Consider the following 12848-nt stretch of genomic DNA (forward strand, 5'->3'; position numbering starts at 1 on the left):
TATCATTCCATAATATCATTACGTAGGTCTTTGGTCCTGGTTGGGATAACCTTTGTACAGCCTACCTGTTGAATATGCTGATAGTGAAACGGATATGGGCGGGGCCCCAACGCCCTGCCTCACTGACTTTCGGGGAGTAGTAAGTTCCGGGTTCCTTTGACTGAAAGCTGTTCTGTTATTACGAGGTTCGCCCGCGTTGATAATGGCTTTATTACTGGATAACGAATTCAAAGAGTTACCTGCTGACAAAACGCTCGACACGAAGTTATTCCTGGAGTCGGTGTCCCATCTCCCCCCTTTCTTCGGTGAGTACACCTGAACTGCTACCTGGGGAATGTCGTGCGTCCCCAGGGGCTGCAGATACAGCCTTTATATAAACAAACCATGGATCGATCGGGTTTCTAGTACAATCGCACGGTTGGATTGCCGTTGTATTAAACCCAAAGGCGGGCGCTGCAGAAATAAGGGAATGTTACAATTGACAATGTGTTTTGTGTTGCTTAGTAGTAAGGTCCAGACCCCACATTACCCTCATTGTAACTTAAGCCTGTGAAGGGACCCGCTATCTAATGTCCCCACGCAGTATACATTCAGATGAATCCCCTCCCGTTAGCTAACGCCAATGTCTAGTAGGCTCGTCAGACTGAAACCCTGTTGCCTACTACGTTATAATAATCACTGTAATACACTGTATTGGAGTGTATCACACACGCCTCCTTGTTATTACCAATGTTCATGTTGCCTTTCAGATTGTTTGGGATCTAAAGTCTTTTCACCTATCAAATCGGACATTAGTGGAAACATAACGGTACGTTGGATTGATCTATCTATCTGATCAGTCAGGAGCTGGACCCGCATACAAACAACACTGCTGTGTTTCTATATCTAGAAAATCAGGGGAGTTTATGAGAAGGACCCGGTGAAATATGCCACGCTCCAGAAGATTCTAGAAGCAGAGAAAGAAGAATATGGGACGGAATGGCCCAAAGTTGGAGCAACTTTAGCACTCATGTGGCTAAAGAGGTGCGTGTTTTTGTCAAAAGTCGAACTCCTAACTGTGAACACACACAATGAATGCACCCCAACCCTGAGAAGCAGTTGCACATTCTATTGTGTTAGTGTCAAAACGGGCACACGACACATTCTATTCAGTTTCTTTCTTCCTCTACTCGTATTTCTCATACAGGGGTCTCCGTTTCATCCAGATCCTGTTGCAGAGTTTGGCAGACGGGGAGAAAGATGAGACCAACCCCAACCTCATCCGCGTCAACATCACCAGGGCGTACGAAGAGACACTCAAGAGGTACCATGGCTGGATTGTCCAGCAGATCTTCAAGGTAGGCTAAACAGCGTTTCAGACTCCTGTTTAGGGGGAGGCTAGTTTAGTACTTGTGGTGGCTAAGGGTGTTCCACACCCAACTGAAAGGTACTGGGTGTGATCCCCAATGTCCAAAGGCTTACCACTTGCGTTAAGCTTGAGCAAGACGCCTAATCCCTACCTGCTCCATAGGGACATACTGAATGTCCTGAAGGATAGGATGTATTGTCAAATATTGATTAAATAGAAGTCTAGCTTTTGTACATTTTCATGTCTGGGTCAGATGGTATGGAGTTGAAAAACCTGCGCTGTGTATCTTATTTTCTGAAGCCTTCACTTAGAAAAGACACAATAGCAAAAAGACTTGATCAAGATAAAAGTAATAAACAGTTTTATTTCTGTGCTGGGATCCTTTGCATAATATTATCAGACACTGATAATAACAATCTGAGCCGGACAGGGGCAAAAACAAGCCCTTTTAGAGAACGCATATTGACCTTATGGGTGCTGTGGCCCCCAAGTGTAATATTCAGTGCTCTCGCTCATAACTGATTGCATGACTTTATCTTATCTTTAAAGGTGACTTGTTATACCACCAGGTGTGAGTGTGATAAACCATTACAAGCGGTTTTGAAAATCAGCCTCTTCTGACATCACAAGTGGGCGTGTCCAGCAAGATGACGGATAGATGGGCAACGTTGGCTGGTATGCTTGGTGATCTATCCGGCACACATCTAGGTGGACACGGGCACTTGTGATGTCAAAAGAGGCCGATATTTCAAACGGCTTGTAACGATTAATCCCTCTAACACCTGGTGGTATAATATGTCAACTTTAACGTAAGAGTTAAAGAAGCTTGTATTTCTCCATCCAAATCCACTCAACCTTCCGGGGGGTGTTGTTTCGTTCCAGACGGCATTGATTGCTGCGCCCTACAAGTCGGACTTCCTCAAGGCTGTGTCGAAGGGTGAGGTGATCCAGGAGGAGGCGTGTCTGGTGAACCTGCGGCAGTTCCTGGTCAACTACACCGCCACGGTGGACGCCATTTACGACATGTACACAGCGCTGAACGCCGAGCTGGACTACAGTGTTTGATGCCTGTAACTGCCTCTGTGTCAGTCAGTGCAGTATTTCTGAGTTATTTATTTTGGTAGGAACCAAAGTTCTCTAAGGCGGAACCTTTGTTTTTGTATCGCCCGTTTCCGTCAGGACATACTTTAGCGTAACACTCATCAAAAAGGTCCGCTGATTTAGTACATGTTTTTCAGTGCTGATGCATCTGCAAAATAGCTCTTAGCATCAAGATAAACAATCCTACAGAGTAATGCCAAGCTACACAACTTTCCTCATGCAATGCAGCTACTAAGGTATGTTTTGCTGACGTTTTTTGTGTGTGTTTTCTGTTCTTGTTTGTATTAAATTGTTTTTATACAGCTAAGGGCTAACACCGTTAAGGGCTAACACATGTTGGGCTTAGTTAGATTGGTCTTTGTGTTTTGTTGTATTATATGTAACCAAAGTGTATTGTGTATACAGTAGCCTAATTGAAAGTGACGACATTACCAGGACAATGTTGGGATATTACTGTATGGCTTGTTATTATTTTGACTAGTGATTATTGTATTTGTGTATTATGTTTTTTGATTACAGTTTTCACGGTCTGGATGAACCAAATAAATCCTGCCAGTAAACAAAAAGGAAACTCGTTGCTGTCGTTTGTACTGAGGGAATTATAGTGAAAACTTAGCTGCTCACGAAGACAGCACCAAAGAGCAGTGAATGACAACAGTAAGGCAAGTAAGATGTCCCGAAATGGCGAAGAGCACACAATTGCAGATGTACATTTCCCAGACATGGAGTCACACGCACCTGACAAGACAGAGTGTGTGCACGAGCACAGCTCAACCGTGCAGCCACAAGCGACTGAAGGCATCATAGTGGACAACCCCGCTTCCTCAGAAGAGCCACCATTAGGCCAAAGAGTCCGCAGAATGACGGAAAAGGGTCAAGAACAGCATGATGAGCAAGTAATAAAGGTTGCACATCGGTTCAGTGTGTGCTATGAGAAGTGGAAGGATGCCACTAAAGAAGCCAACCAAGCGCTGAGTGGAAAGTGCTCAGACGACCTGCTAGATGGACAAATTACTAAAGTACGCAATACCTCTAGGAGTCTAAATGACGTTTACGACGATTGGAAACGCCTTGAGGTTCCTGACCTTAACACACGTCGCAAAATCGACACCTGTGAAACAGTAACAAAGAAGATGGTTAAGGATGCAATGGACCTTATAGATGCAAGGGAGGAAGCTACAGCCCATAGGCATACTACAAGTCAAAGACATGAAGAACATCGAGTCATTGAAGAGGTAATGTTTGTAGCCTCAGGAAGGACAGGCACTAGCTCTCGCCACACTAAGTGCTCCTCTGCAAGCAGGAAGAGTGCAGCTGCTGAGGTTGCTGCCAACAAAGCCACCTTAGAAGTACAGCTGGAGCAAGAGCATTATATTAAAGAGCTTCAGAGACTGGAAGTTGAAGCCGCTCAGCTAAAAGCCAAACAAGAGGCTGAAAATGCAGAGAGACAAAGAGTGCTAGAAGCCAAGCGCAGAGAACTAGATCGATTGGAGACTATTAAGAAGCTAAAGGCTGCCGAGGCACGACAGCAAGTATATGACCAGAGTATACATTCATGTCCGGCAACTAAGGGCGACGGCTCAGATGAAGAAATAAATTATCTTCTCCATTGTGGCTCTGTGAAGAAAGAAGAGGAAGTCAAGCCTCAAACTATAAATGTTCTTCTCCATCGTGTCTCTGTGAAGAAAGAAGAAGTCAAGCCTCAAACTAGCCCACTGCGGCACCATTCTACACCACCAGCTGTAGCACAAGCAAGGCAAGAAAACAAATATGAAGATGGCACAACAGCTCTCGTCAAAGCGCTCGCAGAAGCCATCAGTGCGAGTCGCATTCCTCTACCTGAACCTACAGTGTTCAGTGGTGACCCACTCCGATTCAACGACTGGAAAGTGTCCTTTCAGACGCTCGTTGACAGGAAGAACATACCAGCTGAAGAGAAGATATATTATCTACGCAAGTATGTGGGTGGATCTGCTAAAAGGGCCATAGAGAGCTACTTTTTACTTGGCACAGAGCCAGCATATTATGCAGCATGGGACATCCTAGAAGAGCGATACGGCAATCCATTCCTCATCGCCAAGGCCTTCAGAGAGAAGCTCGACGCGTGGCCCAAGATAAGCTCCAAAGGCAGTATGGAACTTCAAGAACTCGCCGACTTCCTGCGCTGCTGTGAGGCAGCCATGTCTCAGATCAGAGGTCTTGAAATACTTAATGATTGCAACGAGAACCAGAAAATTCTCTCTAAACTCCCAGACTGGGTGACTTCAAGGTGGAATAGGAAAGTCATAGAAGCAGAAGAAGACACTCGCATGTTCCCGAGCTTCAGCCAGTTTGTCAAGTTTCTCACACGTGAAGCTAAATTCGCTTGCAGCCCAATAACATCTCTTCATGCTCTTAAGCCAAGTGAAAGGATTCCAGACAAGTGTGTAAAGAGCGGAGGTCCTGGAGCAAAGGTGTTAGCAACCACCTCAGATGAGAAAGCCGTCGTCACAAGCTGTGTCTTCTGTGAGAAGGCAGGACACAGTCTACAAAGGTGTTACAAGTTTATGCAAGGGACAATCTTGGAGCGAATCAAGTTTGTTCAAGAAAATAAATTGTGTTTTGGCTGTCTCAAATTTGGCCACCGATCTAGAGATTGTAGAGAAAGAGACAGCTGCGACACCTGTGAGAGAAGACACCCAACTTGTCTTCATGACGATCGCACCAAGGAAGAAAGGATGTCTACAAGATCTGAGAGCAAGGTACAGTGACAAAGACAAAGAAGAGTACAAAGAAAGGAAGAATGAACAGTCACAAGACCAGTCAGAGAGACCATCACGTGAGGCGACGGCACTTAGAGTCATCCAGAATGTTGGAGACACGCATACCTCCACAATAATTCCAGTGTGGGTGTCATCCACAAGTGTACCAAGTCGTGAAGTTCTGGTGTACGCACTCCTTGATACACAAAGTGACACAACCTTTATCCTCGACGAGACAGCGAAGGCTCTCAATGCTAGGAGTGAACCAGTTCAGCTAAACCTCTCCACGTTGGCTTCAAGAAACACAATCGTGTCCTGTCGGAAGCTAGCTGGTCTACAAGTTAGAGGTTTTTATTCAGACAAGATAATCACTCTTCCAGTGACTTACTCAAGAGAGTTTATCCCTGCAAACAGAGACCATATTCCCACACCAGATACGGCGAAAGCATGGCCTCATCTTGAACACATTGCAGATGAGATCGCTCCTCAGCAAAGCTGTGATGTCGGCCTGTTAATTGGCTACAACTGTGCCCAAGCCCTCGTTCCAAGACAAGTGGTGCCTGGTGAGGAACACCAGCCGTTTGCACAAAAGACAGACTTGGGCTGGAGTGTAGTGGGATATGGCAACCCGTGTCTCAACTATGGAGATGCAATTGGAATAAGTCACCAAGTCATGGTGAAGCAAGTGATGCCAGGTCTACCGTCCTCTTCAGACCTCACAAAGGAAGTGCACTATGTCTGTAGGACACAGATCAAAGAAGTTCTCTTACCTGCAGATGTCATCAAGATGCTGGAGTCTGACTTCGTTGAAAGAGAGTCGGAAACCAGCCCCATCTCTCAAGAAGATCTAAGGTTCCTGTCAAAAATGGAAAAGAGCATCAAGTTAAAGAGCGACGGTCATTACGAAATGCCGCTGCCATTCAAGAAAGAAAGACCTAACTTACCTGATAATAAGATCTGTGCTATCCATCGTCTCAGGTGCCTAGAAAGAAGGCTGAGAAGAAACGACCAGTACTACAAAGACTACAAGACCTTCATGGATGAGACCATAAGACGCGGAGATGCAGAAAGGGTCCCGGAGGAAGACATCCACAAAGCTCCAGCTTGGTACATTCCGCATCATGGGGTGTATCATCCACAAAAGCCTGGGAAGATACGCGTTGTCTTCGATTGCTCCGCCAAGTACCAAGGAACGTCCTTGAACGACCACCTCCTGACGGGTCCTGAGTTGACAAACACCTTGGTGGGAGTTCTGTATCGCTTCCGAAGAGGTCCTGTGGCAATCATGTGTGACATCGAACGCATGTTTCACCAGTTCCATGTTAAGGCAGAAGACCAAGATTACCTGCGGTTCCTTTGGTGGGACAATGGAGATCTCGAAAGCCAACCTTCCATCTATCGGATGAAAGTCCACTTGTTTGGTGCAGCATCGTCACCTGGCTGTGCCAACTATGGGCTGAAGCATGTCGCTGCTGAAGGACAAGGAAACTTTAGTGACGACACCATAAAGTTCATTCAACGGAACTTCTACGTGGATGATGGATTGTCAAGTGTAGCATCCGAAGACCAAGCGATCCAACTGGTGAAAGAAGCAAGAGAACTTTGCAGCACAGGCAAACTCCGGCTGCATACGTTTATCTCTAACAGCAAGAAGGTCCTAGACGCAATCCCAAAAGAAGAATGTGCTGCAGCTGCCAAAGACAAGGACATGGCACTGGGTGAACTGCACATGGAAAGAGCACTCGGTGTGCAGTGGTGCGTGGCTTCTGATGAGTTCCAGTTCAGAGTAATCGTCAAGGAGAATCCACTTACTCGAAGAGGAGTCCTGTCCACAGTCGCTTCAGTCTACGACCCTCTTGGATTTGTGGCACCGTTCATCTTGTTGGGAAAGCAGATCCTGCAGCAGATGTGTTGTGACAAGCTCAGTTGGGATGACACCTTACCTGATGACCTACGACCTCTGTGGGAAAGCTGGCTTCAAGACCTGCGAAATCTAGCCGAGGTGAAGATTCCAAGATGCTACGTTCCATCAAGCTTCAAGGTCCAACACTACGAACTCCACCATTTCGCCGATGCCAGTGAGTCAGGCTATGGAGAGTGCTCGTACCTCAGAGCAGTGAGTACGTCAAGTGAAGTCCACTGTTCCTTTGTAATGGGAAAGTCGAGAGTCGCTCCTACTAAGGTCACAACCATACCAAGACTCGAGCTGTCAGCAGCAGTGGTAGCTGTCCGCACCAGTGACATGCTCAAGAAAGAACTGGAAATAGAATGCCTACAAGAAGTCTTCTGGACTGATTCAAGAGTGGTCCTTGGTTACATCAATAATGAAGCCAGAAGATTTCACGTGTTTGTGGCAAATCGTGTGGAACGCATCAAGCAAAGCACAGAGTCTACACAATGGAAGTATGTGGCTTCAGAAGATAATCCAGCAGACTACGCCTCAAGAGGTCTCACAGCAGAGCAACTGGTATCCTCTAACTGGTTCACAGGCCCAGACTTTCTTTGGCAGAAGGAGTTACCAAGTGGAGATGTCAAGGTGGGAGAGATCACATATGACGATCCTGAGCTTAAGAAGGTCCAGGTTCTCGACACCCAGGCGAAAGAAGTCAAGTCGCTGCTAGATCGCCTACACAAGTTTTCAGACTGGTCCAAAATGGTGAAAGCTATCGCCAGACTCCAGCGCCATGTGAAAGAAATTAAAGGGCTTCAGCCAAAGTCCTGTGAAGCCTGCAGTTTGGAGGAAAGGAGAGAAGCGGAGTTGACAATAATCAAGATGGTTCAAGAAGCAACCTTCTCACAAGATATACAGTTACTCCAAAGTGACAAGGAGACGCCAGTCAAGGGCAAAGCCAATAAGTTGCACCGGTTAAGTCCATTCCTGGATGACCAAGGTGTCCTCAGAGTTGGAGGCCGCTTAACTCATGCTGCCCTACATCCACAGGTGAAGCATCCAGCGGTCCTTCCAAAGGACAGTCATGTGTCAAATTTACTTGTCAAGCACTATCATGAAAGAGTGTACCATCAAGGACGAGGAATGACCATGAATGCGCTCCGATCTAATGGCATATGGATACTGGGCTGCAGCACGGCTGTATCATCCCATATCTACAAGTGCACTAAGTGCAGGAAGTTCAGAAGATGCACTGAACAGCAGAAAATGTCAGACCTTCCAGAGGACAGAATGGAAACAGCTCCTCCATTCACCTACTGCGGTATGGACTGTTTTGGACCATTCTACGTAAAGGAAGGAAGGAAAGAGCTAAAGCGTTATGGATTGTTACTTACCTGCATGTGTTCCAGAGCGGTTCACGTTGAGATGCTTGACGATATGACCACGGATGCCTTCATTAACGCATTGCGTTCATTCATCGCCATTCGTGGAAAGGTACGTCAGATAAGAAGTGATCAAGGAACAAACTTCGTCGGAGCAAGACGAGAGTTTGCTGAAGCATTGAAAGAAATGGATCAGGAAGAGCTCAAGCAGCTTGGATGTGAGTTCATCATGAACACCCCAGCTTCAAGTCATATGGGTGGCGTCTGGGAAAGACAAATTCGCACCATAAGAAGTGTCTTGACGTCCATTCTAGAACAGTCAGCTACGCAGCTTGACTGCTCCTCTCTAAGAACGTTCCTGTATGAAGTCATGGCAATAGTGAACAGTAGACCTCTGAGCACTGATTGTCTAAATGATTCATCCAGTCCAGAGCCCCTGACACCAAACCACATTTTGACCATGAAGTCCACGATACTCGCTCCACCTCCTGGGAAGTTCGTCAAGGAAGATCTATACCTACGCAAGAGATGGCGTCGAGTTCAATTCTTATCCAACCACTTTTGGACAAGATGGAAGAAGGAGTACCTCCTGAGCCTCCAACAGAGACAGAAGTGGACCAAAGATCGCAGGAATGCAAAGGTCGGCGATGTTGTACTCCTGCAAGATGATACTACACCACGTAACCAGTGGAGGATGGCAAAGGTTATCGAAGTGTACCCAGGAAAGGATGGGAAGGTGCGAAGACTCAAGTTGCTCATCAGCGACTCAACCCTTGATGAGAAGGGAAAGCGTATCTCCAAACCTGTCCACCTGGAAAGGCCCATCCATAAGACGGTGACGCTGATGGAAGCAGACTGAAGACTCCGACCTCTCTCTTTCTTTTCCTCCCCTCTCTCTCTCTATCTGTTTCACTACAGGTGCAGTCATGGTGATCGTTCTCTGGGGAAGCCAAGGACTGAAGTTTAGTTTTTTTGTTTATCCTTTCTACGCAGTATGTTGTCTCTCAATAGTTGAAGAAAATCATATACATGTGATATGTTTTGGTGGGAGTGTAACTGCCTCTGTGTCAGTCAGTGCAGTATTTCTGAGTTATTTATTTTGGTAGGAACCAAAGTTCTCTAAGGCGGAACCTTTGTTTTTGTATCGCCCGTTTCCGTCAGGACATACTTTAGCGTAACACTCATCAAAAAGGTCCGCTGATTTAGTACATGTTTTTCAGTGCTGATGCATCTGCAAAATAGCTCTTAGCATCAAGATAAACAATCCTACAGAGTAATGCCAAGCTACACAACTTTCCTCATGCAATGCAGCTACTAAGGTATGTTTTGCTGACGTTTTTTGTGTGTGTTTTCTGTTCTTGTTTGTATTAAATTGTTTTTATACAGCTAAGGGCTAACACCGTTAAGGGCTAACACATGTTGGGCTTAGTTAGATTGGTCTTTGTGTTTTGTTGTATTATATGTAACCAAAGTGTATTGTGTATACAGTAGCCTAATTGAAAGTGACGACATTACCAGGACAATGTTGGGATATTACTGTATGGCTTGTTATTATTTTGACTAGTGATTATTGTATTTGTGTATTATGTTTTTTGATTACAGTTTTCACGGTCTGGATGAACCAAATAAATCCTGCCAGTAAACAAAAAGGAAACTCGTTGCTGTCGTTTGTACTGAGGGAATTATAATGCCATTACGAGACACTACCACAGGACTCTACCTCCTGGTCCTGTCTGTGACCACTCTGATTGGTTCCTGAATCCGCCCTGGTTTTGCAGCGTGCTGTAAAGCGTTCGATAAGCCCTCTAAAAGGTGTCAGAACATTCTGGTCTTTTTATCTTCTTTTTATTTAACAATCAAATAAGGAGTATTTATTGTTTGAAGTCTTTGCTCTAATAATGAATATATGCTTCTTAAAAGAAACGTGTGCCTTTGACCATTGAAGTCCGAAATTACAGAAACGTTTACAACGGAAACAACAATGCTACAGCATTCCTGTTGCTAGATGTCAATGTGTGCTGATTCATTTGGGTGACAAGAGCATTGTAGGCTTATATTGAGATCTTAGAGTTCAAAAATTAACTTAACAAAACATACATATTTAGTGTATTTTGCTTCAAAGCAGAAACCCTTGCCTCACTATAGATGACGATGACGATTGAGTCATTAGGGCATTACAACTCACTATCATGCAGCACTGTCCACACTATTTAGTGGAGACATCCTCTTATATTTCTCTTTAATTTAATGTCACCTAGAACCTGTCAGTCTACATCAGTAGGATCTTTATCTGCCATCTGCATTTTTGCAGACAAAGCACAAATGACTAGAATTTCCACTGCTGCTTGGGCATGCATATTTCTGAACGGTTTGTGATGTGTCTCAGGCAAGAAGGCGTGTTTTCGATTAGTCAGGGTTTCCTGCATCCCTTTCTGACATTATGTTTCACTGACGTGTTTCGCACACCGAGGAAAAAAAGCACAGAAGGATAGGAAATCGAATTTATATTGTTTTTAGAAGATGGTTTTGAGTGCATAAAATAAATGACGAAAAGTAAACTGATCAAATAATGGTATTTAAAAATGTCTCAATAGGCATACACTACATTTAAATAATGTTTTTGTTGTACATTGCTCATCCAATACAAACTAACGGGATCTTCAGGGTGTAGGCCCATTCTGTCCACTAGGCGGAGACACTTGCTTACTTTGGTATGTAAGTCAATATCTGCGGTTCCTAGAAAGTCGGCAGGGATCATGCTCTCATGTCTTTTTGTGAAGTGTTTGTGATTCTTGAGTGGTTTTTAATAAATATATTTTCAAAGCTATGTTTAAATATCCAAGCCAAATCAATTGTGTCAACATGTTTACGTGTAAACTACTAAGATCTCAAAAATACTTATCATCCACTGTAAGGTCGTCTACAATTAAATAGCCAACTATTGAACTTACTAATGCATTAAATGTGTTCATGGTTTGTAAACGGCAGTAAGGGCTGAATGATAAATGGCTGTATCTCAACGAACCAGCTTATCAGAGTGACTGCTTGCCCAGAGAACAAATGTTAGAGAAGATGGGGAAAAACAGCAGATGGCAACCATGCTATGTTTTGAGTATTTAACTCGAGCGACAGAAATACGATCCTGTCGCTAATCTGCCGCACCTCTTTACCCAATAGCTATCTGGTTTAGCCCATCTCCCTGTGCACCCAATCCCACCCTCTTATCTCCCTGTGCATGTGTTTATGCAGAGAAACTGGGCCGCTGTGGGCCAGGGGGGCTCCAGTTCGCCTTCTCCCAGAGGAAACTAGTCAGCCTAGCCGCTAATCTCCACCGCTAAAAGTGTGCGCCAGAACAGCCGGGATGGTATTATCTTTAGGGTTTTATTCGTTCAGGTGCCTGGGGGGCCCCAGTGTGCAGATCTGGGATAAAACATGAAAAGGAAGCAGGCAAACCCTGGGGGAGAGAGTTGCCCTAACGACTTCAACTCAATTATAGTCTCACAAATCAGACTTTAGATTAAAATTCTGAATTTAGATTAACATCTAAAGTCTGATAGCGGAACCTTCAATCTGGCTGAGCGTTTCAATTAATTTTGCTTCGAATGTATTTCGACCAATAACGTTGGTTGGGTAGACGCGCGTAACAGAGAGGACTGATAACTGAAACGATAGTCTCGTCTTCCCCTTATCGGCATCCCTCCTTGACCAACAGCGAACGCTAGCTCGGCCGTAGCTGGTTGCAACGTTAAACGAAACCTTTCCTGGCTGTAGCAGTTGTGAAGTTTAAACAAGCTAAAACGTCCTTATGCGGACACAAAATTCCTTGGACGAACCGCCTGTAAAGGTTTAAAATCCAACCTATGCAGTAGATTGACCGCTGTAGAAATACATTTGTTTAAATCGTGCTCTGACAACTCCACCTTGCGCTCGCGAATTTGTTCATCACCGGAAGGTTATCACTGTTATAAACCGGAAACGCTGCATAACCCCGCCCCTCTGACTTTCTGGTTTCCTGCCAAGGCGCTGTGCAATCTCCCCCAGAAGTATTATTTGGGTATTCTTGTCTCAAATTATTCATAACAGAATTGAAATAAATTGACAAGATTTGTAGGTAGACTTTCACATTCCCTGAGACATAATTGCTCTACGAGAGGACGTTTCTATTTACAAATAATGGAATGTTATTCATTATTCAAGGTAATATATTCTTTCACACATTCTTTATCCCAGTGAATCCATGTATTCGTCAGTGGCACAGTTGATCGCAGAGAGGACCTGTACCTTCTCATTTCCATATAAATGGTCCCTTCAAGGTTTTGCTTGCTTCTCCCTGCTATGAGCCATGTCACCACATCTAGCAAAATGTACTCTTGCGACTTAATTTG

The 12848-nt window shown here is 44.8% G+C and overlaps 1 protein-coding gene across 2 annotated transcripts; it reads left to right on the forward strand.

The window, feature by feature from the left end:
- Positions 1-88: 88 nt before the first annotated feature.
- Positions 89-11290, forward strand: LOC115541362 (glycolipid transfer protein). Of its 2 annotated transcripts, XM_030353040.1 has the most exons (6): positions 89-305; positions 750-808; positions 890-1023; positions 1187-1337; positions 2231-2412; positions 10151-11290. In XM_030353040.1, coding segments are annotated over exons 1-6 (630 nt in total). In that variant the 5' UTR covers positions 89-202; the 3' UTR covers positions 10152-11290. The 2 variants fall into 2 exon arrangements, with proteins under 2 accessions (XP_030208900.1, XP_030208899.1); XM_030353039.1 differs by lacking the exon at positions 10151-11290 and having other exon boundaries at positions 2231-3015.
- Positions 11291-12848: the final 1558 nt, after the last annotated feature.

The sequence above is a fragment of the Gadus morhua genome, chromosome 4, assembly GCF_902167405.1.
Source record: "Gadus morhua chromosome 4, gadMor3.0, whole genome shotgun sequence".
NCBI classification, from domain to species: Eukaryota; Metazoa; Chordata; class Actinopteri; order Gadiformes; family Gadidae; genus Gadus; species Gadus morhua.